Source organism: Vombatus ursinus, unplaced genomic scaffold (genome assembly GCF_900497805.2).
Source record: "Vombatus ursinus unplaced genomic scaffold, bare-nosed wombat genome assembly UNPS02014802.1, whole genome shotgun sequence".
Lineage (NCBI taxonomy): Eukaryota > Metazoa > Chordata > Mammalia > Diprotodontia > Vombatidae > Vombatus > Vombatus ursinus.
In genome coordinates, this window is record NW_020954580.1 from 5,474,725 (window position 1) to 5,501,096 (window position 26,372).

Here is a 26,372-nt window from a genome sequence, read left to right on the forward strand (position 1 = left end):
GAGCTTTCTATCTGTGCCTCTTAAAACTTCTGTGCTCCCTATGGCCAGCCACCTCCCTTGGTGCTGGTTTCTTGGTCTTCCTATGTGGGTTTGATTTGGATCAGTCCATGCTTTGAGGACTTGTTCATCCCTGGCAAGTTGTATTGCGGTCACCATAGTGCAAGTGAGAGCAGATGGCAGGCTTTGTAGGCCAGGGACTCAGAGGAGTGACTGCATCTTGGTGGGATCACTTTAGAATTAGTGTCTGATCCTCAACTTTGCAGGCTAAGAAACTTGCTTTTATTCATTTACCCAACAGGGTGATAAGGTACTAGGAAAATGTGTCATGATAACCAAATTCATAAGAAACTAATTTATTAATTAGAACAATAGGTTGGGAATTTATCCTTAAACGATAGGCCTTGGAAGAAAAAAATAGAAATATAGTTTGTTCTTTTTTGAACAAGACTTTCTTTCATTTGTTCAACAAACATTTGGAGTCAAATTTTCAAATGGATATGTGATCACATTGATTTGATTGTTTCCTCTCCAGTGATGCAGATGGAAAAACCATCCAGGTCTGCTCACCCTGAGAGTTTGGGGCCAGCCCAGACTCAGTCCGGTCAGGCAGTTCAAGTTTGGGATTGGAATTAAATGAGACATTTGTGGACCATCATGTAACAAAAGCTGTTTACTTAACAGTAGCACAGAAGGTTTGTTCAGCAAGGATACAGCGTGGATTCAATTGAGTACAGCTCCCCTACCTTTGTATTTGTCATGCTGGTACACCCCCTACAGCAACATATGTAATCTCCTCATGCCAAAAAGGCTTTTGTATTTAGGTGATCTGGAAGCTGTGCCAATGGTCTCAAGCATGGTTTTATTTGTTTCTTTTTTTGGGGCAATGGGGTGAAGTGACTTGCCCAGGGTCATACAGCTAGTAAGTTTCAAGTATCTGAGGCCAGATTTGAACTCAGTTTTTCCTGAATCCAGGACTGGTGTTCTATCCACTGCGCCATCTAGCTGCCCTCGAGCATGGTTTTATAACCTTTTAGAGACAAGCCAGCCTAGGCTACATGGAAGAGACATCAGGAGATAGATATTGCTGCTACCACATGCCACCGCTGCATGACAAGGTCCTCAAAGTCTTCGAGAACCCTGGTCTCCAAACTCCTTTGCTTATGCTCTCCCCCATCAGTAAAAGAAGTTTTGGACATGGGCCTCCAAAATGTAAATTTTTGTTTGTAAATATATACACTTACTACTGTGATAGTTATAAATACATTATAAAACATATACAAAAATAACTTTTAAAAGGATGATAGAAAGATGAAATAATATATGATCCAGGGGTCAGTAGGAAGCCACTAGAGTTTACAGAGTAGATTAGTGATATAGTCAGATCTGCAATTAAGGAAAATCATTTTGGTAGCCAAGTATAGGGACAATTAGAGAGATTTGAACAGTAGGAAGGGTAACCTGCCTTGTCTTTAAGCTCAATCCTCTATATGTCCTCCTCCCTCCTTCAGCCATTGTGGGGGAAGGAGAAGGATCATGGGAATGATTTCCTGTGTCATCCAAAAGCTCTGAGTTCTTCAAAAGGAAGCACACATTTTCCTGGAAGTGGCCAGGGCATCTTATCAAATGCTCTATGAAATGCAAACCCCGCGCCCACCACACAATCATAGATTCCTAATGGCCTCTCTTAACTCCTGTTCCTGAAGTTCCTCATCAGTAATACGTTGCAGCTTATTCACATCCACCATGTGCCTCTCCATTGTACTTATTCTGTATGATATCTGTTTTTAGTCTTGAGATATTATGGGGTTCCATGGCTCACAATATTAGTGAACCAATAGAATATTATTATTCAGGGCAGCTAGGTGGTGCAGTGGATAGATCACTGGGCTTAGAGTAAAGAGGACCTGAATTCAAATCCAGCCTCAGACACTTACTAGCTGTGTGACCCTGGGCAAGTCACTAAATCCTATTTGCCTCAGTTTCCTCATCTGTAAAATGAGTTGGAGAAGGAAGTGACAAACCACTCTAGTATCTCTGTCAAGAAAACCCCAAACGGAGTCATGAAAAATTGGGCACAACTGAAATGACTGAACAACAAAAGAATATTATTAAAAAGATGTGCTGGGGCAGCTAGGTGTTGGAGTGGTTAGAGTACTGGCCCTATATTCAGGAGGACTTGAGTTCAAATCCGGCCTCAGACACTTGACACTAGCTGTGTGACCTTGGGCAAGTCACTTAACCCCATTGCCTAGCCAAAAACAACAACAACAACAATAACAACAAGATGTGCCTTTGTTTCTGGAAGAAACTTGGGGCCATTAAAAGAGATTTCAGATTCCTAAAGGAAATCCAAGTCGTTTTGCTTTTCTTCCTGTTTAGTTCTGAGTCGACCTAGTTGAGCATCCATACTGTTTTCTAACTCTATGTACAGATAGACAAAGTCCACTAATAGCAGGCCATAATGTGGGCCCTGGACATTCTTGATCTGCTTTGTCTTTTCTGGGTAGGTGGTTAGACCAAACATTTTAAGTTGTTATGATTCTATTCCTGGGGCCTATGCAATGTTTCAGGCAGCTTTCTGCAGCCAGTGCAATGTTGTTGTTGGTTTTTTTTTTCTTAAAATAAGTTTTTATTGATGTCTTTTGAGTTTTTTTAGTATCATCATCATTTCCCCCAGTATCTCTCCCTCTGCCCCCTTTCAAGAGTCATTCCATATGACAAGCAGTATTTTTTTTTTTTGCTTTTTGGTGAGGCAATAGGGGTTAAGTGACTTGCCCAGGGTCACGCAGCTAGTAATTGTCAAGTGTTTGAGGCTGGATTTGAACTCAGGTCCTCCTGACTCCAAGGCCGGAGCTCTATCTACTTTGCCACCTAGCTGCCCCCAACAAGCAGTATTTTTTAAAGACAAAAAAGGGGAAAAAATCAGCACAACTGATCAATATATCAAAAAGACTGAAAATTTGTGCAATGCACACCACTCATGGATCTCCAAGCTCTACAAGGGGGTGGGGCATAGTTTTCTTCTCGTATGTTTTTTTGAGCCATGCTTGTTCTCTATAATATTGTAACATTCACCTTGGATTTTTTTTTTGTGGTTCTTTCCTTTTATACCACTGTAGTCATTGTGTGCAGCATTCTCTTGGCTTAGCTTCATTATGCATCAGTCCATGTAGATCTTTCCATGTTTCTCCATATTTACCTAATTTATCATTTCCTACAGTACAGTAATATTGCATTACTGTAATTCATTTAGCTGTTCTTCAGTCAATGGGCATTCACCTTGTTTTCAATTCTTTGTTATTACAAAGTGATTGGATGTGCATAGGTTGTCCAGGAAGGACTAGCACCTCTGGTGTAGGGGCTTACCGAGCCTTCTCAGGGCTGCTCCTTGGTGTCCGCCTCTCACCCAACTCTCATCTGTGACTCCAAGAAGCTGTAGCATGAACAGTGACCACACCCTGGTAGTCAGGCTAAACCAGGTTGAAGGTAACTGACAAGCCTCAAACCCATCTGTGAATTAAGGGGTTGTCTGCCCCCAGCATGTGAAGACTTTCCCTGGTGGAATGGGCAGATGAGAATGATTTGCTCCAACGGCCACAAAAGTGGCTGAAGCAGATGCTGTGAAGCGCTTAGAGCTTGGTCAGACAGTGAAGAAGTCAAGGTCACCCACTGCATCCTGGTTTATCTCGCTGTCTTGACTTTCGTCTTGCCACTGGACTTCAATGACTCTGGAAGAGAGAGTGAGGCTGACAGCTGTGCAACTCTGCCTCACTTAAATCCAACTCATGCATGAGTCAAGACATCACTCTGTAATGTCATTGCTCCTCTTCAAAAATGAGGGACAAATAACAACAACATCACAAAAAGTGCTGCTACAAATACCTTGGGTTATGTGAGGACTTTATTTCTGGCAATGACCTCCCTAGGTCAATGCCTTTTAATATAAAGTATGTTTTTTTTTAAATTATCTTTTGTTTTCATATCACCAAGATTTTCCTGTTTCCTTTCCCTTCTTCCCAAAGAGTAATACCTTATAACAAAGAAGTTTTTTTTAAGAAGGAAGAAAAAGCAGAAGAGAAAAAATTCAGCAAAACTGATCAATACATTGAAAAAAAAAGAATCTGACTATATATAATGATCCATATCTGAAAAGGAATAGTGAGTGGAGGAGAACTAGCAGTACAATATCATCTGCAAAAAGGTTTATCTGGAAGACTTCACCATCCTTAGGAACTCCTTCATGTTACACCAGCGGATACAGATGTTGCTTGGAGGATGTTTTACTAGCCTCTCTCCCTCACACCTTTATCTCTAGAGACTTAATTAGATATACTTTGTTACAAGGATTAGCTCAGTTAATCTTCAGTTCCCTGTGGTCCCTTCCTCTGCTGATTTATGGAGTTTATAGCAAATGAAAAGTTAGGAGTACGATCACATTTGCTCAGAGCCCCCAATTAAGAAAACTCCCAATATTTAGGCAGAGGTTTGGCTCACAAGCTAAGCCCTGGTCTCCTTATGACTGACACAAAGTTCAGCCTACCAGAAACATTTGGGTAAAGAAGGAAGAAAAGTATGATACAGTGACTGTTGACGGACAGGCACTGGGAGAAGAAATTGAGGAAAAAGCAGGCTTTATCTTGGAACATCCCTCAGTCCTTCAAGAGGTGGGTTACAACCAGTGGTTTTAACCCCAGTTTTCTGACCCTAGATGTCTATAGAGCCAATGGTCCTCTCTGTTTCTTGATTCTTTATCACAGATGATGTGGGTAGGCAGGAGATAGTATGCTAGACCTGGAGTCTTGAAGACCTGAATTGAAAATTATTCTCAGACACCAGCTATGTGACCCTGGTCAAGTCATTAAACCTCTCTCTGTCTCATTTTCCTTATCTGTATAGCGCCTGCCTCCCGGGATTTTGTAAGGCTCAAGTGAGTTACTGAGTGCTGTCAAGTGCTTTGCAAATCCAAGAAAGCTACAAAAATGTTAGCTAATATTGTGTTTTTTTCCTATTGCCCTTGTATTGTTGATTCTTTCCAGCTTAGCTTGTTTGGTCATGGGCAGAGCTGGAGAGGCTAATCCCATCGATGCTTCAGCTACTGAGGTCTTTCTGACAAACTTTGCACATCAGTCTGTCCAGATCTTCCCATGTTTCTCTGAATTCCTCATACCTATAATTTCTTCTTATATGATAATATTCCATTGCATTCATGTGCCATAGTTTTGGGGTCCCCCCCAACCTATTTGATAAGCACCCATTTTGTTTTCATTTCTTTGCTACTGTAGATTCATTTGCTATGAATATTTTGGTAGATAGTGCATTTTTTTTCTTTTACTCCTTTGTGGCATATGATCAAATGATGTAATGTAAAGTACTTTGCAAACTTGAAAACACTATATAAATTTGAGTGATAATGATGGTGATAACATCCAATAATTGAGTCATTGGATCAAAGTCTATAGACAATTTAGTCACTTTTCTTGCATGATTTCAAATTGAAATTCATAATGGTTGAACCAATTCACAGCTTCACCAACAGCGTATTATTATGCCTGTCTTCCCAAAGTCCTTCTAACATTGACTGTGCCTCATTTTTGTTACTTCTGTCAGTTTTCAGGGTATGAAGTGAAAGCCCAGCCTTGTTTCAATTTGTACCTTTCTTCCAATCAGTGATTGGGAGCATGTTTCCAAGTGGTCATTTATAGCTTGCCATTCTTTTTTGGAAAATGACTTGTTTCTATCCTTAGACCACTCTACTCTGCCGATCCACTTGATCTTTATAATAACAAGGCCACTTTAATGGAGAGGAAAGTCCCTCTGCACATCTTAACCCTGGGAATTCCCCTTGTATGATGTGTGAGGACTAGGAGAAGGACCGGGGAGAACCAGAGAAATCCCTAGAAAGTGTGACTTGATTGTTGTGGAGCCTGGCCTTTGTCTTACAGGTACTAAGGAGCTATAACAACATAGAGGAAGACTGTACTGTGTTTCCATCTTGGTGCCTTAGACTGAGGGCCAGGGGGCATACCTACGAAGTGGACAGGGAGCACAATTTCCCTCATTACACCTTAGATGTCCCCAAGGTGAGTGGTAAGCCACAGAAGGTAGGTATTGAGTCTCCAATTTTGGCATGAATTATGAATTTATGGACACATAAACCCCTTTCTGCCACTTTCCAGTACATCCTACAATTCAGTTTGCCAGCCACCTCGAGTACCTCTGCTCTAACTTCTAAAGGATGTATTCTTGTAAAAAATTCCCAGACTGAGACCCTGTCACTCTACCTCCATCCCTGGGAGACCCAAGGAATTTCAGATCTATTTCAGGAAAACACTGATCTAGGTACTGGGTTCCTTATTCCCACTGGCTCTAAATAGCTTGAGCCCTGGTTCACATCTCTGAGATATTTGAGACTTAACATTCTGCCATACTCTAGTCATTTCTCCTGGGCCCCAACCTTCTGCTTCTGGTTCCAAGTCCTTCCCTCCCTCCTTTTCTTTGTCCCACGTGCCACACGATCTAGAGTCCAGCATTTGTATATTAGGGACCTGTCTCAATGTATCATGAAGGTGACCCTGGCTATGCCTATGAAGTACAATCCCTGGCAGGTGACCCTGGCTATGCCTATGAAATATAATCCCTGGCAGCTCCTACCAAGTTGAAAGGGATTTGAGTACAGGCCCAGCAATGGACCCATTTCTGCTTTCTGAGGACCAGCACAGCTACCTTCAGACAAGCCCAAAAGGCTAGCTAGCACATGATCCAAGGTAATGATGGAGTGCTAGATCTGGAGTCAGGAAGATCTGAGTTCAAATCCTCTCTAAGGTACTTAATAGTCATGTGACACTGAACAAATCAACCTCTCTCTGCCTCAATTTCCACATCTGTAAAATGGGGATAATAACAGCACCTGTCTCCTATGGCCATTGTGAAGATGAAATGAGATAACATATGTAAAAAAAAAATACCTTAAAGCACTATATAAATGTTAGCTGTTATTCAAATACAATGACTCATGAACGCTATCTAAAGAAGGTTATAAACTGCATCTTTAAAGGGAGTACCTAGACTGGTAGAATCCCAGATCCTTAAAGAATTAATGTATATGATGTAGCACATTCATACAAAGATACTGAGGATCAGACATTTGCAAAAGAAGTTCGCCCCAGGCAATCTGGGCAGCCCACAAGCTTCTATCTTCTGTCAGTCTGGTCCCCACCAATCCTGGGCCAGAGCTTCCCCTCCCCAGGGTGTGCCCACTGCCGGGGGCGGGGTGGGGCCAGGCGCGTAGGTCTTCTAGGCATGATTCCTGCCCAGCCCCCCTTCCCTGATGTGGGGTGACAGGGTCTAAGAGCCTCCCCCGCACACTCCCTTTTCCTTCTCTTTCTATTCTCTCCTTCTCAGCTCTTCCCTGCAGTTTCTTCCAACAGCACGAGCTACTGTACCTTGTTGCTTTGCAACAGTGGATCTTTGATGTTCACCTTCAACCTGATGCCAAATAGCAGCCAAGATGTCACATTCCGACCCACCTCAGGCTTCATCCTTCCTGAGGCCTGCCAGATCATCCTCCTTTCCACCCACCCCAAGGACGTCCCCTGGAAACAGCACTCATTAACCCTGCAGTTCAACTTCTGCCCCAAGTATATCAAGGTAGGGGCTAGGAATGGAGGGGAACAGGGACTGGAGACTGCTGCCCAGCTAGACCTATATCTCCATCCACATACACCTCTGTTCTGCCTGTCCTCCGTTTCCACAGTGTAGCAAAGTATAACATGGTGGAGCTAGAAAGGACCTTAGAGCTCATTAGATACAACCCATGGAGAGATAAGAGACCCAGAGTAATGAAGTAACTTATCTGATGTCTCCCCATCAGTTAGGCACAGAGTGAGGACTCAAACCTAGGACTGCCTGAAATGCATCCTATAAGTAACCCAGTGTCCACACAACTAACATACAGAAATCACTCCATGTCTCAAAGCAGACAAACATTCTGTCTATAGTCTTCCCCCACCCCACCTCTACACTTATTTAACCTGCAGCATGGGAGACTCTTCATCCCATATAGCCAGAATCCTTTGAATAAAGACTGAATAAGGCATGCAAGTTGGCTCAGTTCTGCAATTCTCCATGTAGGAATTAGCATGTTATCTACAAGCTCTTCATTATAGCCCTTTAGCACTTTTTAAAATTAACTTTTTATTCAGTTAACAAGCATTTATTCTCACATACAGGGAAGGAGAGGAAGAGAGAATAACAAATATTTGTAGTCAAGTAAAACAAATTCCCATATTGGCCATATTCTAACACTTCTCAAGGGGTCTACAACTTGTAGGTATTAACCCTCAGCTGTTGACCTGAATCAGAAACAAAGAAGTGGGATGACAGAGGAACCCTGGGGCAGAAAGGGACTAGGGGGAAAAGACACCTTGCTCTGCCTCCACCCAACTCCCCACTATAAGAACCAGTTCATTCAAGGTTGTCAGATTGTTTGCCCCAGTAGCAGAGTGAGGGGGATGGGAAACTCTCTTTGGCCACACTGCATTTTTCCTGGATCCCTAGGAAATCACGATGATGAGCCGGGAAGAACCACTGCAACTTCATCTGGAGTCTGGCAAAACCCTCTATTTGAAGCCCACTTACGTGGGAGGCTCCTCCATCAGCCCCTTTACCGTCCGAAACACCACACGCCTGCCCCTGTCATTCGAGTGGAAGTACGCCTACCACAATAGCAAGGTGGTATCTGTCCAGCCTTCCAAAGGGATTATCTTGCCCAATGAGGCCATAGTAAGTCCTGCCCTGCCTGTCTCTTCACTTTTGAGAGACTGTCAGGGAAACTGGCTTCAGTCTGGAAGGCCACTGTTACACCTTATTCCATTTTAGAATATGATAGAACAGTTGGAAATAAGGAGTAGGTGTGGGTGTGGCTTGAAGGGATGGTAACTCAAGCAGCAGCCAGAGTAGAGTAGAGGGAGAGAATTTCAGTTGCTAAGAATGGGTCAAGGAAGAAAGGAAGAGAGACTGGAGGCAAGACCAATCAGAGTTCCCTATTCTACCTTTTTTGCTTACTAGGAGCATGACAGGGGTCTTCAGCCAGGGAAATCTGAGTCCCCAGAGTCAATATAACACTAACAAACATTTCTTAATCATCTACTATGTGCCTTACACTGCACTAAGTTGTGGTGATGCATAGAGGTCTAAGACCAACATTTTCCTGGCTCTCATGGGGATTACAGTCTAGTTAAGGGAGATGGAACATATCTACATTTTAAAAAGTAGCTACTAATGTGTAAATAGTTTGTATGAAGTGTTTTAGATAAGAGCTGTATATTAGAGTTCATAGGTTGGAAAGATTTCTGGGGAATAATTGGGGGAGACTCCATGAAACTATGTGCATATGGCCATCTCTGTAATTTCAGATTCACAAATGGACCTTCACCCCTAGTCTGGAGACCAAGTACCTGATTCGGGCTGTCTTGTGGGGATGGGATGCAGGAGCCTCTTTTGACCTTCCTCCTTCCCAAACAACTCACTACCTAGTGAGAGTCATTGGGGAGGGCATTAAGGGCTTCATTACTGTGAGTATCCTTCCCTCAGATAACCTCCTCTTTCACCTCTCTGAAGTTGTCCCCCAGAGCTTCCCTTCCACTGTAATACTCTTTCATGCCTCTTTTTTGTGAGATAATTTACCCCATTCTATTTCCTTCTCTCAGTGCACCCCTCTTTCTCACCCCTTAATTTTTTTTGGATATCATCCCATTATAGTCAACCCACATCCTCACCCTCTGTCTATGTATACTCCTTCTAACTGCTCTAATAGTGATAAAGTTAAGAGTTACAAGCATCATCTTCCCATATAGGAATGTAAACAGTTTAACCTTATTAAGTTTTATGATTTCTCTTTCCTGTTTACCTTTTGATATTTCTCTTGAGTCAGGTGTTTGAAAGTCATATTTTCTGTTCAGTTCTGGTCTTTTCATCAGAAATGCTTGAAAGTCCTTTATTTCATTAAATATCCATTTCTTGCCTTGAAGGAATACACTCAGTTGTGCTGGGTAGGTGATTCTTGGTTGTAATCCTAGCTCTTTTGCCTTCCAGAATATCATATTTCAAAACCTCCAAATCTTTAATGTAGAAACTTCTAAATCCTGTGTAATTCTGACTGTGTCTCCATGATATTTGAAGTGTTTCTTTCTGGCTGCTTGCAGTATTTTCTCCTTGACCTGGGAGCTCTGGAATTTGGTTATAATATTCCTGGGAGTTTTCATTTTGATATCTCTTTCAAGATGTGATTGGTGGATTCTTTCACTTTCTATTTTATCCTCTGGTTCTAGGATAGGGTAGTTTTCCTTTATAATTTCTTGAAATATGATATCCAGGCTCTTTTTTGACCATGGTTTTCAGGTAGTCCAATAATCCTCAAATTATTTCTCCTTGATCTATTTTCCAGGTAACTTGTTCTTCCAATGAGATATTTCATATTTTCTCCTATTTTTCATTCTTTTGATTTTGTTTTATTGTTTCTTGATGTCTCATGCAGTCATTAGCTTCCATTAGCCCAATTCTAATTTCTAAGAAATTATTTTCTTCAGTGAGATTTTGTACCTCCTTTTCCATGTGGCCAATTCTACTTTTTAAGGAGTTTTCTTCAGTGAACTTTTGTACATCTTTTCCCATTTTTTGTGCTTCCTTTACCAAGCTGTTGACTCTTTTTCATGATTCTCTTGAATCACTCTTGTTTCTCTTTCCAATTTTTCTTCTACCTCTTTTATGTGATTTTTTAAATCTTTTTTTTAGCTCTTCTGGGAGTTTTTTTTTGGGGGGGGGCCTGATACCAATTCACATTTTTCTTTGAGGCTTCATATGTGGCCATTTTGATATTGTTGTCCTCTTCTGAGTTTGTGTTTTGATCTTTCCTGTCACCATAATGACTTTTTATGGCTAAGTTCTTTTTTTTTTCTTTCTCATTTTTCCTAACTAATTTTTTACTTTTAACTTTATGTCAAAATTGAACTCTGCTCTTGAGGTGGAGGGTGCTCTGTTCCAAATTTCAAGTTTTTGTGCAGCTGTTTTCAGAGCTAGTTTTTTTTTGGGGGGGGGTGTTTATAAGTTTTCAGTTCTTCCAAGGTGATACAATCTAAGGAGAGGTATGGTCATTGCTCTCCTGCCTGTGTACTGGTCTGTGAGCTACCACAGACACTCTTTTCTGCCCTGGACAAGTGACCAGGATCCCTATTCCCCCAGAGCCACATGCTCTAGTGTGCTAGTGATTCTCCTCATCCTGGCACTGTGACCCAGATGTGTGACCTGAAGGCATGTGTAGGCCTCACTGCTGCCTTGCTGGGGCACAGCCTGCTGCTGCTTGCCTGGGCTGCCTGGATTGGACTGAGTTCCATTCTCATATCAATGAGACAGACCTTTCCTGTAAATCTTCTAAGTTGTCTTGGGCTGGAAAATGTTTCACCCTATCCTTTTGTTGGTTCTTCCACATCAGAATTCATTTTGAGGCATTATTTTAAGTTGTTTGAAGGAGAATTTGGGAGAACTCAGGCAAGTTCCTGTCTTACTCTGCCATCTTGGCTACACCTCCCCTCTCTTTCCTCTCTCAATCAGTGCTGAGGTCCTATGGGGAAGGAGTGTGAGGAAGGAGGCACTTTCCTTCAGGTCAACTGGTTCTCAGGCTGGGGCCCAATAAATGTCATAGAATAAAGGTACTGATCTAAAAAAAACATTTAAGCAGATGGCACGTTGGTGAAGTGAGAAGAGCCCAAGATATGCAGTCTTGGTTTAAATCCTCACTATAATACTTCCTAAGCTGTGTGACCCTGGACAAATCACTTTATCTTAGCACACCTAAGTTCCTCATCTATAAAATGATACTGATGTTGATGTAATAATAATAGCTAGCATTTTAAAAACACTTTCAAGTTTGCAAAGTGCTTTACAATTATTATCTCATTTGATTCTCACAACAACCCTAGGAGTTAGGTGCTATTTTTATCCCTATTTTACAGGTAAGGAAACTGAGTCAAACAGAGGTTAAGTGACTTGCCCAGGGTCACACAGCTAACAAGTGCCCGAGGCTTGTTTTCAAGTCAAGTCTTTCTGACTCCAGGCCTGGTACTCTATCCACTGTACCACCTACCTTTTTCCTATCTGTAATAATACATGTAATGCTTTGTAAGCTTTAAAACACTAGATAAGTGTGAGCTGTTATTTATGAAGCTCGCCCTCAAGGTGTGATTTTAATTGTTAATCCCACATTGTCAATCCTGGTATGGTACCTCTTTCCCTCCAGACTTTCTTTCTGAGGTGGCTGGTCCAAGATGACCCCCTAGCTGCCTGTGGATGGCTGCCATGCCCTAGCTGTGGGAAAGGCCTCCTCCTTCAGGGTGATGATAAGGGTGGGAGAGAGCTGTCTACCTCTGTGTTGGAGAGGCTCTTCTTTCCTGGGAAAGCTCCTCCACAGCTTACTAAAAGACTACATGGGTTGGGTTTGGGTCCCAGGCAAAAGAAAAAGAGCTGGACTTTGGGAATGTGCTCGTGGACAGTGAGCAGAGGAAAGACCTGGTCCTGCTGAATGATGGGAACTGCACCCTTCACTACCGCCTGTTTGTGGACCAGACAATGAGAGGTCCCTGTGATCCTGACGAGGTGGACAGTGACCCAATTGGTATGGAGACCTGATGACAACAACACCCCCTTGCTCAGGGAACCCCATTGGGTGGGGGCACAACACATAGAGGCTGAGTTGGGAGTGCAGCATTGCTTACCTACAGAGCACAGGCCACTAACCTAAGTTTTAGTGGAACCCACTGCCTCTTCCACAAGGGTTAAAGATGAGGGGAGGTTCTCACCATTTCAGAGAAAAGGAGATAGAAGGTTCATTTTCAGCACTTATTCTCTGGTTGTCCAGTCCTCCACAAAGTCTACTCTGATGCCTTGTCATGGCATAGAGGTACCCTAGGGATCCCAAAGCTTATGCTGACAGAATTCAAGCTCTTCCTGGTTCTAATGTGCTAGCACAGTTTCCATCAGTCTCAACAATGGACTGTGCCTACCACCTGAGAACCAGTCATTTTAGTGTAGACAGGCTCATCACCAGCAGACTAGTCCCTAGGTGAGGAATTCTTTGGCCATGGCAAACCAAGTAAGATACAAAATAGCCCTCAGTCCTTGAATTTCCCTACTGCATTCTTAGGAATAAAAAGGGGAAAGAATCATCATTTTTTCTACCATCTATAAACATGTCAAACACCAAATAAGGTTATCAAAAATGAAATTGATTATGTTTTAACAGACAGGAATAATTGGTTATCAATGTGGGAATCATTTCCAAGTCTACCCATCTGTATACAGTCAGATCATCCACTTGTTAGAGCAGAGATCAAAATCAATATCACATTGGGGGAGAGGAGCAAAAATGAGAAGATATGGCATACAATTAAAGAAAACATAAACTGACCTACTTTAATAAACTGTTGACCCTAAAACAGGCAATGGGAAGAAGCACAAACAGTGGCATAGTTATTGCCATTTTCTAAAGTTTAGTTGACATAAATAACCACAATGAAACCAAAAGAGCCTCTAAACCACCGTAGTCGACAGACACTTGATTTCTTTGCCAAGAGGAGAGATATGTCAAGATATCAAGATATATCATGATAGTCAAGCACAATGTTAGTTTTAAATAGAAGTCTATAAAGTTTTTTGGACAATAGTGGAAAATTATGAGTAATATTGTATTGTAAAATACAACCTTGGCTTGAGAGCCATTTAAGTCAGGGCATTTCAGAATGAAACTGGAAGAATAACAAAAGAAAAATGGAAAAGATTGGTCAACATATCTATAACAAACTATTTTCTCCATCAGTGCCAGTGAAGCCATCACATTTGAACTCTTAACACCACTAACCCTGAAGATGATACACAAAGAAGTAAAACCACATTAAAGAAAAAAAAAAGACCAGAAAAGGAACTAGACCAGTCCAAATACACATAGAGAATTTCTGTGATAGAAGCAACCAATCATTACTCCCTTATGCCTGCTTTCTTTTCTTTCTTTTTTTAGGTTTATTCTCTTTCTTTTTCTTTCTTTCTTTTCTTTTCTTTTTTTTTCTTTTTTTGGCTAGGCGATTGGGGTTAAGTGACTTGCCCAGAGTCACACATCTAGTAAGTGTTATGTGTCTGAGGCCAGATTTGAATTCAGATCCTCCTGACTCCAGGGTCGGAGGTCAATTCACTGTACCACCTAGCTACCTCCATATGCCTGCTTTCTCATTTCCACCACATTTTGATTAATGAGCTCCTTGAGAGCATGGACTGTATTTTGTTTACTTTTGTAACCCCAGTGCCATATATGATTTAAAATAATTTATAAACGTATTGAGGGCATGAAAAATCTGAGAACTGGAAGGAATTTGAAAGGCTGTCTATATTGTACATGAAAAACACACCCAACAAATAACCATTTAGCCTCTGCTTGAAGTCCCCCAATGAGGAAGAACCCAGCACTTACCGAGGTAATCTATAGTCTTTGAGATAGTGACATGTTATCAGAACTTCTTCCTTACATCACACTAACCATCCACGAACAGGTGGGCCACGTGCTCACAGCTTCTGTGGCTGGGTGGGAAATAGTGTAACCACTCTTACCCCAACCTGGTTCATAGAGGCAGAGTGAAATAGTCTTGCCTCATAGCCACAGAGGGAAGTATGGACACTCAGTTCTGCCTCTCTTAAGTCATCAGGTCTTCTGACTTGACAGCCCAATTGAAGACTTCATCATCACACAATACCAACACCTGAGTTATCATGGCAAGCAACTCTCCATGTTTCACCCCCTAACTCCACACAGTTACTTGCACTGAAACCAGGTTGGTAGATATACGCCCATGTTTCAGGGAATGAACCTCTACAAGTCATCCCACACCTGTTACGTAGCTTTTGAACTGCACTACACACACACCTCTCTCTTTGACGTCTTTAGCTTTCAACAGCTGCAACTCATTCAGAGTCATGGTTTTTTTTTTTTAATTTATCCTGACCTTGCTTCCACATTTGTACATATTTTTTCCCTGTGTACTCCAATCTTTACACAATTTTTCTCCTTTGTTAGAATTTTTTTGTGCCTTCAGAATTTCATTTGAGAGAACTTGCAATTGACAAAAAACTGCACAAAATGCAAGATTCTATTGTGTTTATTTTTATTTTATATGAGAATCATATAATTTGATAGATTAAAAAAATGCTTTAAAGGCTCTCCTTCAGCAAGGTGTCTCCTCAAAGAATGAGAATATTTTTTCCTGTCCTTCTGATTATACACATAAATTAAGGCATAAAGCAGAAAAATGTGTGCTAGCCAAAGGTGTTTACCATGGTCATGGAGGATTCCAGTGCAAAGGCCAAATGGAAAAGGAACTTGGGAAGGTCCTCTTTGCAGGTGAAATGGCATCGATTGCATCAAGCCCTGGTACCTTGCACAGTCTTTTAAATGAGATCATATCACTCAGAAGAGTTCATCATAAATATCCATGCAAGAAAAAACAACTGGATGAATACTTACTGCCCAAACTATGATAAGCAGTTCTGTGGATATCCCATAGAATTGGTCCATCATTGTTGACAGATCCTACAGATGGAGAGCAAATAAACGCAGCCCAGAATTGAATAAGAGGAAGAGAGTAGTCTGAATTATAGTGGTCTTTTCTATTTTTTCTTTTGTTGTCCTTCCAGTTTCATTTTTTTTTCTTTTCTTCCAGTTTCATTCTTAAATGCTCTGACTTAACTGGCTCTCAAACCAAGGTTCTGTAACTCGATTTTTCCTTCTAACGCTTCTGGGTATTTTACAATACAATATATAATGAATAAGAGGAAGAGAGTGTTCTGAATGACTCAGCACATTTAATTACCTCAAGCTTTTCCCTGAAACAAAAATCCACCTTTTGGGACTGGTATTCTTCTGTTGATTCCATGACTGTGAATCATGAAATTATTCCAAAGAATGAAAAATTGGGAGTCTCTCAAAGAGCAATGCAAAGACCTTTTTGGGAAGCAAATAGACTAGTATTTCACCAGTTATGAATTGTGTGCAAGAAGCAGCATGAGAGATATCAGAGAAATTTAATAATGGAAAAAGAAGTGGTCCAGTCATGCAGTAAGATTGAGAAATGGACAGGCCATCTTCTATACCCATGTAATGTTAAGATGCCTAGAAGAATTCTCCTCCCCCTCCAGTGCAGTGGGTGGATTCTCTGTGCAGTATTTTTAGGAGGATAAGCATATGAGTTGGACAAAATGAGAAAATGTGGAGGGTTTGCAAACTGCTATATTGTATGAAGTGTCCACATGGATGAAATCATAGATCTATTGAAGTATTTTCCAGTTCTCTACTGGGCCCTAGGTGAGTGGAGGTGGGGAGTAGAGTAGAAGAAAGAAGAATGGACAGTGTTGGATATGGGATGGGGAAGAGCAAAGACAGTCCATCCTGATCAGTATGCTGCCTACCCCATCTCTGTTTCCCATCCTGAGCAGCTCTGAAAATGGACAAAATGGAAGGAATACTGCCTCCCCGGTCACAGGAAGCCATCTGCCTTACTGCCCGCCCTACTCGTCGCCTGCAGTACATTTGGACCATTAGATGCTCCCTCATCACCCACAAAGGTACTGGATAATGGGTGGCATGAAGACCCAGGTTGGGGGGAGGCAGAGAGAAAGGGAGAGAGAAAATGTTTTGATCAGGACTCAGATTAGCAAGGTATGGGAGGGGTTACAAGTAAAAGGTTGTGCATATATGTGTGTAGCCTAGCGATCGTGGGTTGTTGTAAGGTCAGAGGCAAGAGATTGCTTCTGCCACTAACTTGTGTGACATTAGGCAAGTCACTATGCTTTTTTGGACCTTGGTTTACTTATTTGTAAAATGGGGTTAACCATAACTACTTTATCTATCTCATAAGATTGTTTGGAAGATCAAGTGAGACAATAGCTTATGGTGTTTTGTAAGGTTAAAAAACACCATTCAAATGTAAGCCATTCTTATTATCTTGAGTACTAACTTTTATATTCAAGGGTAGAATACCCAGGGGAATGTGGGTTGTACAGATTGCTAGTCAATCAATAGTCGAGAAATATAGATTAAGCACCTGCTATGTGCGTAGCACTGTACTAAGCACCGGAGACACAAATACAAAAGAGAAAAGACAACTGTCCTCCAGTATCTTACACTCTAATTGGGAAGACATACAGAAAAGAAAATTGAAAAGGGTATGTGTATGAGTGATTGGTGAGAAGTCCAAAACCAGTACAGGTGAGTGGGAAGTGAAATGTTTGTCTTGTGTCCCCTCCTTAAATGAAGGTTGAGTAGTTCATTTCTCCACCTTACAATCAGAGGGGCAGAGGGTACTAAGGAGATGTGAGTACCAAGGCTGATTGGATCTTGTAGGATTTACTAAGGAAAAGAAAAGACTATAGAACAGAATTACAGAACTAGGAGGGACTTTAGAAGTCATCTAATATAATCCTTTCATTTGATGGATAGAACTAAGACCCAGGAAGGGAAGTGTCCATGATCACAGAGATAGTTGGGGTTAGAGCTAGGATTAGATCCTGATCTCCTGACATTAAATGTAGTGCTCTTTCCAGAATATCAAGGGAATTAATGAAAAGAAATACCAGGGAAGGTGGCCAAGCCATACCAGATCTTAAATTGTATTATAAAGCAGCAATCATCAAAACTACTTGGTACTGGCTAAGAAATGGAGTGGTAGATTAGTGGAATAGGTTAGATACACAAGACACAGTAGTTAATGACTATAGTAATCTACTGTTTGATAAACCCAGAGACCCCAACTTCTGGGATAAGAACTCACTATTTGGCAAAAACGTCTGGGAAAACTGCAAAATAGTATGGCAGAAACTGGGCATAGACCAACATCTTGACACCAAGATAAAGTCAAAATGAGCACATAATTTAGATATAAAGGCTGATACTATAAGCAAACTGAAAGAGCAAGGAATAGTTCACCTGTCAGGTTTGTGGAGAAGAGAAGAATTTGTTACCAAACAAGAGATAAAGAACATTATGAAATGAAAAATGGATAATTTTGATTACATTAAATTGAAAAGTTTTTGTACACAAAGCCAATGCAGTCAAGATTAGGAGGGAAGCAGAAAATTGGGAAAGAATTTTTACAACCAGTGTCTCTGATAAAGGGCTCATTTCTAAAACATATAAAGAATGGAGTCAAATTTATAAGAATACAAGTCATTCCTCAATTGATAAATAGTCAAAGGATATGAACAGACAATTTTCAGATGAAGAAATTTTATCTATAATCATATGAAAAAATGCTCTAATTCAGTATTGATTAGAGAAATGTAAATCAAAATAACTCTTAGGTACTACATCATACCTATTAAATTGGGTAACATGACAAAGCAGGAAAATTATAAATGCTGAAGAAGATGTGGGAAAATTGGAACATTAATGCATTGTTGGTGGAGGTGGGAATTGATCCAACCATTCTGGAGAGTAATTTGGAACCATGCTCAAAGGGCTGTAAAAATGTGCATACCCTTTGACCCAGTAATAGCACTTCTAGGGTTGTGTCCCAAAGAGATCATAAAAATGGGAAAAGGACCCACATATACAAAAATATTTATAGCAGCTTTTTTGTGATGGCCAAGAATTGGAAATTGAGGGGATGCCCATCAATTGCGGAATGGCTGAACAAGTTGTGGTATGTGAATGTAATGGAATACTACTGTGATATAAGAAATGATGAGCAGGTAGACTTCATAAAAAACCTGGACAGGCTTGTATGGACTGATGCTGAGTGAAGTGAGCAGAACCAGGAGAACATTGTACACAGGACCAGCCACATTGTGCGATGACAAATATTGATAGACTTAACCCTTCTCAGCAATACAAGGATCTAAGACATCTCCAAAGGCCTTATGATGGAAAATGCTATCCACATTCAAAGAAAGAACTATGGAGTTTGAATGCAGATCGAAGCATACTATTTGCTATTTTTTTCTCTTCTGTTGTGTTTTGTTTCCTCTTTCTGGTGATTCCTCTTATTGGTTCTAATTCTTACTTACAACATCACTAATGTGAAAATATGTTTAATAGGAATGTATTAGGAGAATATTGTACATAGTAACAGCCACATTGTGCAATGACTAACTTTGATAGATGTAGCTCTTCCCAGCAATGCAAAGATCTAAGACAACTCTAAAAGATTCACAATGAAAAATGCTATCCACATCCAGAGAAAGAACTATGGAGTCTGAATGCAGATGGAAGCATGCTATTTGTTCTCCTTTTCTTTTGTTGTTTTGCTCTGTTTCTTATTTCTCATGGTTCCTCTCATTGGTTTTAATTCTTCTTTACATCATGACTAATGTGAAAATATGCTTAATATGAATGTATAAGTAGAGCCTATATCAGATTGCTTGCCATTTTGGGGAGGGGGGAGAAAAGGGAGGGGGAGAAAATTTAAAACTCAAAATCTTATGGAAGTGAATGTTGAAAACTAACAATAAATTAATTTAAAAATGAAAAAGTGCAGTGCTCTTTTCAGGCAGGGAGACCCCTTCTGCCCTCAGGTACGTCCCCTCAACTCCTTCTCTTCTTCCTCAGAAAGTAAACATGACTCTAAGGAGGTACTGTGCAAGGTAACCATGATGGGTGTATACCCAACCCTCTCAATTTTGGATGCCTGTTCAACTGGCAGTGCCGGGGGAATCACTCGCCAGCATCTGTGGCGGCTCTTCTCTTTGGAAACTCTCAACACCTACCTGGAGCGGGACCCCACCTCCTGGGAGCTCACCTATAAGGTGCCTACCCGACACAGGTAAGGGAAAGACCACCTGAGTGGAAGTGGAGGGGCAGGCTTCCCCTGGGGAGGAAGTAGAAGATGAGAAGGGAGTGGAATAAGGATTAACGTGGGATTTCCAGAGAGCTTTCCTCTGTCTCCCACTCCCATTAATATGCTTGCTGGTCCTTGGTAATTGCTTGCATGCCTCCTCTTGTTCTGTTGTAAGATGCCTCAGCCTTCTAGTCCTAGGACTGAACATGCTCAGGAATCTCCCCTCATCAACTCCAGTGTAATAGAAAGGATCCCAGGCTATAGCTTGGTTTCTGGGCCTCTCCCCAGAGATGAGCTAGCCATGTGAGTCTCAGGTAAATGATCCTTCTGAGCTTCCCTTCTTTTTATGACTTCTTGACTTCTACCCCCAATATAGCACAACCCGGATTCCCTCCTTCTTCACCCCTTTGTTGCTTGATTTCAATTTTGGGGCTTCACCCATTGGATCTGAGCCCTCAGTGGTGTTCCTGTTGCTGAAGAACAGCGGTGTGGTACCCTTGAACTGGTATGGCCATTACTGGGGGGAGGGAGCTGGGAGACCAGGGTCAGGCAAACAGAAACAGAGTGAAGACCTATATTGGAATCTGGAAGGGTAGTGAAGCCAGAACAATGAGAAAACTAGAGGGGCTGGCTTAGAAGGCCAGTAACCTAAGTGCCATTGTGGTGAAGCTTTTTAGGGGGTCCTCAGCAAGACATTTCCTCAGGTTCACCATTAGTCAGTGTTTCTGCCTGTAGAACATGTTTTCTTCTTTGCCTTTTTCTGTAACCTTAATTAGTCTTTCAGACATAGCCCTGTCAGCTGCTTAAAATACCAGTGTAGGGGTTGGACTAAACCAGTTTCTTATAATCCACATTATACTTTGGATTAGTAAAATTTCTAAATTCTCTACCATTATCTGTTCTGCTCTCTGAAGCCCATGTATCAGTTCTCTGGGGCTCAGAACAAATATTGGGAGCCCATAGAAGAAAGGAGACCAAGCTGATGGCAGCAGGATGTGCAGAAAAGGAGGGTTCTCTCCCCTTTTTATAGCTTTTAAGAAGGAGGGACCTTTGGTAGTAGAATTAGTAGAAATTTGCCACTAACTGATACAGGACCTCAGTTGGTATGTAACAGCCTGGATGAGCTGTCTGTAAGGGTCCTATTCAGCTCCAATATACTATGTTTCTTGAAGCCCTACATAATTACAGCATTAGGAGTTTCAGAAATGCAAGTGTAGTTAGTCATGTTATGTGTGTTTATCTGGTCATGGATTCTGTTTAGTAGAGCTCCAGCATCTTCATCTGTAACCCTTTTCATCCCTAGAACAGTCAGATTTCCTTTTTAGCCATGATCCTCAGGCTGGGATGCCTGGGTGCCAGGAATAACTCTGCTCCTAGATGGAAACAACAAGATTTAGCCTCCTATGGCATATAGGTCAAGGCTGGCACATGGGCCAGTTTTCAGTGACAAATTACCTACTACTTTGGCATCCCCTTGTCTTTGCCACAAGACCTACTTATTGCTGCCCACTAGCAGCTTCCCACTCCCAAGTCCAGAGTAAGCCCCTAACCGGTGGGGACCCTTCAGCCTGGAGGCCACATTGTTCACAGAACAATTTGTTCTGTGAAGTTTGGATTCAGTCAAAGGGCTGCACTTGAGGACCTAAAGGGCTATGCGTAGCCTTGAGGCTGCAAGTTCTTCACCCTTGGCCTCGTAGATAGTTTCAGAACCAAGTTGAGACAGAAAGGGAGAAGGAAAAAGAAAGTTGGTATGTATTCACTACTTCTTCATCCCCTTCATCAGCCCATCTGTTAGCTGTCTTCCTGGAGCTCATTTTCCTCGGTTACCAAGATGTCAATGACCTCATTGCTCTGTAAACTTGAGATTAGGGACTGTTTTTGGTTTTTCTTTGTCTCTCCAGCATGTAGCACACAGTGCCTGTCACATAGTGGGTACTTAATAAATGTTTATTGACTATTTTTGTTAATTTCTGGACTGCCGTGAAATTCAATCCTTTAAGGGATCTTCGATCTCATTGTTGTGTGTGGGTATTTCCTATGTTGGTATAATTCACAAGCCATTCATGTCTCTTCATCCTGTTGGCTTTCATCCATGCTCTCTCCCCAAATCCTCAACAGTTGGTCCACCTAACTGTATGGTGGCTTCCAAAGTCTCTTGACATCATATAGGTACTAGGGAAGCACATAGTCTGTCTACCCTCCTTTTGAAGTGATTCATGTCTCTGGCTGTATCATAACAGTTCTGCATTATTCTTCCCAGTGACAATGCTCAAGTCTACTCATGATGACCAGGCACCTCTGAACTGTCAACTTGAATTCTTTGGAAACTGTGATAGTCTGTATTTCACAGCCATTGATGTTTTTTAAAAAATGAGTTTATTTCTGGGTGAAACTTAGGATTCATTGAAATTTCTGAGCAGTTTCTCAAAGGCAAGTCAGCCTGCTCTCCTATTCAATTCAGGGTTCAATGAATTGTCCTTCATCAGTGTCTGTGCAAAATGTTATTGTTCATCCTTCATTCTCAAAGAGGACCAATGACATCATGAGGGTGATGTCTTGACTTTTGAGTGAGTTGGATATGAGTGAGGAAGAGCTGTGCAAAGTTATCAACCTCACTCTCTCCTCCAGAGTCATTGAAGTATAGTGGCAAGACAAAGGTCAAGATGACTGGTGATGGCCCATGGGCTAAAGAACATCTTATCACAAGATGGACATTAAGTGTTCTTTATTCACTTCTGTGGATGAACCAACTCTTTTGAACAATCATCTATCTCATTTAGTAAGTTCTGAGTTGTCCTAGTGTTTGAAGCCATCTGCTGATGGCTTGAAGCCATTAGCACAAAGTGATTCAGAAATGGGAATATCTGGGTGGCTTCATCAACCTTCCATTTAGACTCTATACTGAAGATCCTCCATGACTAGAGCAAACACTGTGGCTACATAAAGCTGCTACTTTTATGCCTCACTTTATGTATGTATCATCAAACCAAATCATCTCTGTTCTTGCCTCTTTCAAGGAATCATTTATAGTTTTATTGGATGGATGAGGGAAAGACCCTTTGATAGGGAAGAACATTTATTGTGGCATTTTGCTCCATAAAATCAAATGTTTCTTAAAAGATATATTCATAAACAATGAGCACAATAGAACTGTGTGTCTCGTGCATTTTTTCAGTCAATTGTATGACTATAAAGATGTGGTCCACTGGAGATTATTGGTTACAAAATCTTAGCCTGTTTCCAATCTCATTTCTTCCCCAAGGATGCTCTCCATGCAAATGTAGATTAATGTTATTAAGATTTTCCATATCTGTCTTTATATATGGCCTCCCAGTAGATTGTAATAACCTGAGGACAGGGACTTTTATTATTTTTTTTTGTTTCAACTTTGTATTTTCAGCACATTTCATGGCACTTCAAGCTTAGTAGGTACATGCTAAATATTCAAGGAATTTGATTTTACCTTTTCCACTTTTGTGTCTGCTTGTTGTCTTCACAGTTCATCCTTCATAAGTGTTGTTAGTTTGGTCTGGCTTTATTGGGTCTCCAATCAAGCTTTCTTAAATTTGTTTTCTTCTCCATTTCAAGCTGTTTTGTAATACTTTTCACACTTTTCCTCCATCCTCCTCCATAAGATTTTCACAAATAACTTGATATTCCAAAGTGGTACTGCAATTGGCTGCTATATCTTTCTCCTAAGTGAAGAGATCCAGTGTTTGCAGGCTAAGTTGCCCACCCTCCTCCTGACCCAAATAAGGGAGTTTTTTTGTCCTTGTCCCTGGTACAAACATTCCTAGTTAAGGCATTTATAGTCTGTGTCCCTGTCTACTTTTCCATGCCTTTTCTCCCCCTCCTCCTCCTCCTTTTGGCATCACTAATTTTAATTGAACATCATGTCATCTATTTTTATTTTAAATTGGTATTTAACAAGTGAACGACTAGACTGTACACAGAGCTGATTTGGAAATGACTTTTGCCCGGGTGACTAGTTGTTTTAAAGGCATAATCAGTTTCATTTTGTGTGTGATGCTTGTCAGTGATTGCCATGTTCAGGGCTTCCTGACTTTCCACTTGAAGAAAATATTTATGATGTTTTGAAATTGTTTATAAGACTTGGGCCTCTTTCATTTCTTGATCCAGAACCATCGTTTCCAACTTATTTTTTTACCATGCATCCACCTTTATATTTCACTCTCTATTAAAGTAATTAGGGTCTAAGTTGATTTATTGTAGAAAGCTTTATTAAAGGCTTAATAGAGTTTTCCTGAATCTTCATCCCCTGCAGCATATATAAGATAACCAAGATCCCATGTATGTTTGCTTCTTTTTGCCTTTGGAAGCACAATAAAAAAGCAACTTTATTTGCCTCTCCTAGAAGACCTCCTGTGAGACATCTTTCCATTTAGCTACAATTTCCCTTTATCTTCCATTTTCATTTATATTGAGAATACCAAGATGTCTTTAATTCAGTTTCCCTAGTGGTTTGTACCTATATTGGTTCCTGGACAAAGATCTTTCATGTAGAATTCCAAGAATTAAAATAAGGTTTACATAGCATCTAAAAATTGCTTCTTAACCTTCTCTGCTTTCACCTGGCCCTCGGTGAAGTAGAGGGAAACCATAGAGAACTGAGGGCCATATTGTCTCTTCCATGTTTGTTAGTTACCAGAACCAAATAGTTCTTCCCCTAGTGGCCAGTCCCAGTGATGGGCCTTTCCATACTTGACTAGACTTATCCTTGGGGCAAAGGTACAATCTGCTGTTATGATGTACCCAAACCAAAGGTTGTGCTCATGATTTGCTGGCATAGCCTTTGAGAAGCCAGGGGACATGTTACACCAAGATGAGGCATAAGAGCAGGATTTTGTGGAGGATCATAAAACTAGCAACTGTAAAACCTATATTTACAACATCTTATAAGATGATTTGTTGTCTACTCCTAAGGGGGTGGGAGAGGAGGAGAGGGAGGAGAGTAGTGGTGTATGTATGATAGGAAAGGGGAGGGGGAATCTCTTTTTCACATTCCATCCAGAATTCTAGCAGAGGTCTCCTGTAGATTGGTAGGTTGTCCCTGTTACACAACTTGGCTCTTTCTTTCCATTCCCTCTGTGCAGGGCTTTCCTCTTCCCCAGTGACCAGCAAATTGATCTGGAGTTCTGGGCAGAAAGGACAGAGTTTGACTTTGCTGAGTTGCATCAGATGCGTGTTCAGGACAACCAGATCTTCACCATCACCCCAAAATCCGGAAGTCTGTGTCCTGGGCAGGAGCAGACAGTGGAACTCACACACAGGTGACACCAGTCCAGGGGGAAAACAGTTCCCCCGAAATATTTTCAGTTGTTTTTTTCAGTTGTGTCTGACTTTTGATGACCCTATTTGGGATTTTCTTGGCAAAGATACTGGAGTGGTTTGCCATTTTCTTCTCCAGCTCATTTCGCAGATGAGGAAACTGAGGCAAATAGGGTTAAGCAACTTGGCCAGCATCACACAGCTAGTATCTGAGGCCAAATGTGACCTCATGAACTCAGGCCTGTCTCCGGGCCTGACATTCCATCCAATCTGCCACCTAGAAGCCCCTGCCACCTAGCTGTAAGACTGTGAAGCAAAACCCTTTTACTATGTACAGAAAATGTCTAGTCTTGAACCCAGATTACCCTATGTGGCCACCATTCAACTTTTTTTATAAAATAAATTAGAATTTTTATTAACAAAAAAATTCTATTCCCCCCCCCAAATGACAAAGAAAGACAAAACCCTTGTAACAAATATGCAAGAAAAAATTTTTCTACATTGGTCATGTAATGTGTGTGTGTGTGTGTGTGTGTGTGTGTGTGTGTGTGTGTCTGTATAAGTCTCAATCTACCCCCTGTGTCCATCACTTCTCTGTGAGGAGCCCCATTCAATCTTCATTGAGAAATTCAGGCTTTGATTTGGGCTCGCCTATGACTGTATGAGGCGGCCCTGACTTAGCCCTGAATTAGGTATCACTAAATCTCTCCAGGGCTCAGCTCCTGACCAAGCCCATTTATTCTCCTACTTCCCATCAATGATGGGAAATTGACTGCCTATCCTGTGTGTCTCTCCCCCAACTCCCCCTTTCACAGTCACATCTTCGTTGGTACTGACCACCTACCTGTGCTGCTCAAAGTGTCTCATGGCCGAGAGATTCTGGTAAAGCACTTAACCGGCAAAGGAACCTAGGCAAGGGCGGGGAAAGCACCCTTAAGGGAGAACTGAGAGGTTGCCCTGGGAGAAAGCAGGAACAGCCCCAACATTAGGCCAGACCTCTTTTTGGAGAACCACATTTTTAACCTGAGACTGAAGGATTCTAGTCCACCTAAATGTTTCTCTCTCTCTCTCTCTTTCTCCTCTCTCTCCAGCTGAACTTCATAGGAGTGACTGTGCAGGTAGGAGAGAAGTATGTCCACTTCACATCCGTCAGTCATCGCTTCACCCCAATCACCATTGGTGCTGCCTTTCCCTCACGTCAGGTCAGTTATCATCATC

The 26,372-nt window shown here is 41.4% G+C and overlaps 1 protein-coding gene across 1 annotated transcript in view; it reads left to right on the forward strand.

Moving 5' to 3' along the window:
* Positions 1 to 26,372, forward strand: part of CFAP65 (cilia and flagella associated protein 65) — a 49,604-nt gene that overhangs the window by 11,474 nt on the left and 11,758 nt on the right. The window contains exons 12-22 of the mRNA XM_027873469.1: positions 5,943 to 6,080; positions 7,402 to 7,647; positions 8,557 to 8,781; positions 9,414 to 9,572; positions 12,502 to 12,667; positions 16,528 to 16,656; positions 19,637 to 19,850; positions 20,242 to 20,370; positions 24,980 to 25,156; positions 25,970 to 26,036; positions 26,246 to 26,356. Of these exons, the coding sequence (XP_027729270.1) occupies positions 5,943 to 6,080; positions 7,402 to 7,647; positions 8,557 to 8,781; positions 9,414 to 9,572; positions 12,502 to 12,667; positions 16,528 to 16,656; positions 19,637 to 19,850; positions 20,242 to 20,370; positions 24,980 to 25,156; positions 25,970 to 26,036; positions 26,246 to 26,356 (1,761 nt within the window). The remainder of the gene's footprint in view (positions 1 to 5,942; positions 6,081 to 7,401; positions 7,648 to 8,556; positions 8,782 to 9,413; positions 9,573 to 12,501; positions 12,668 to 16,527; positions 16,657 to 19,636; positions 19,851 to 20,241; positions 20,371 to 24,979; positions 25,157 to 25,969; positions 26,037 to 26,245; positions 26,357 to 26,372) is intronic.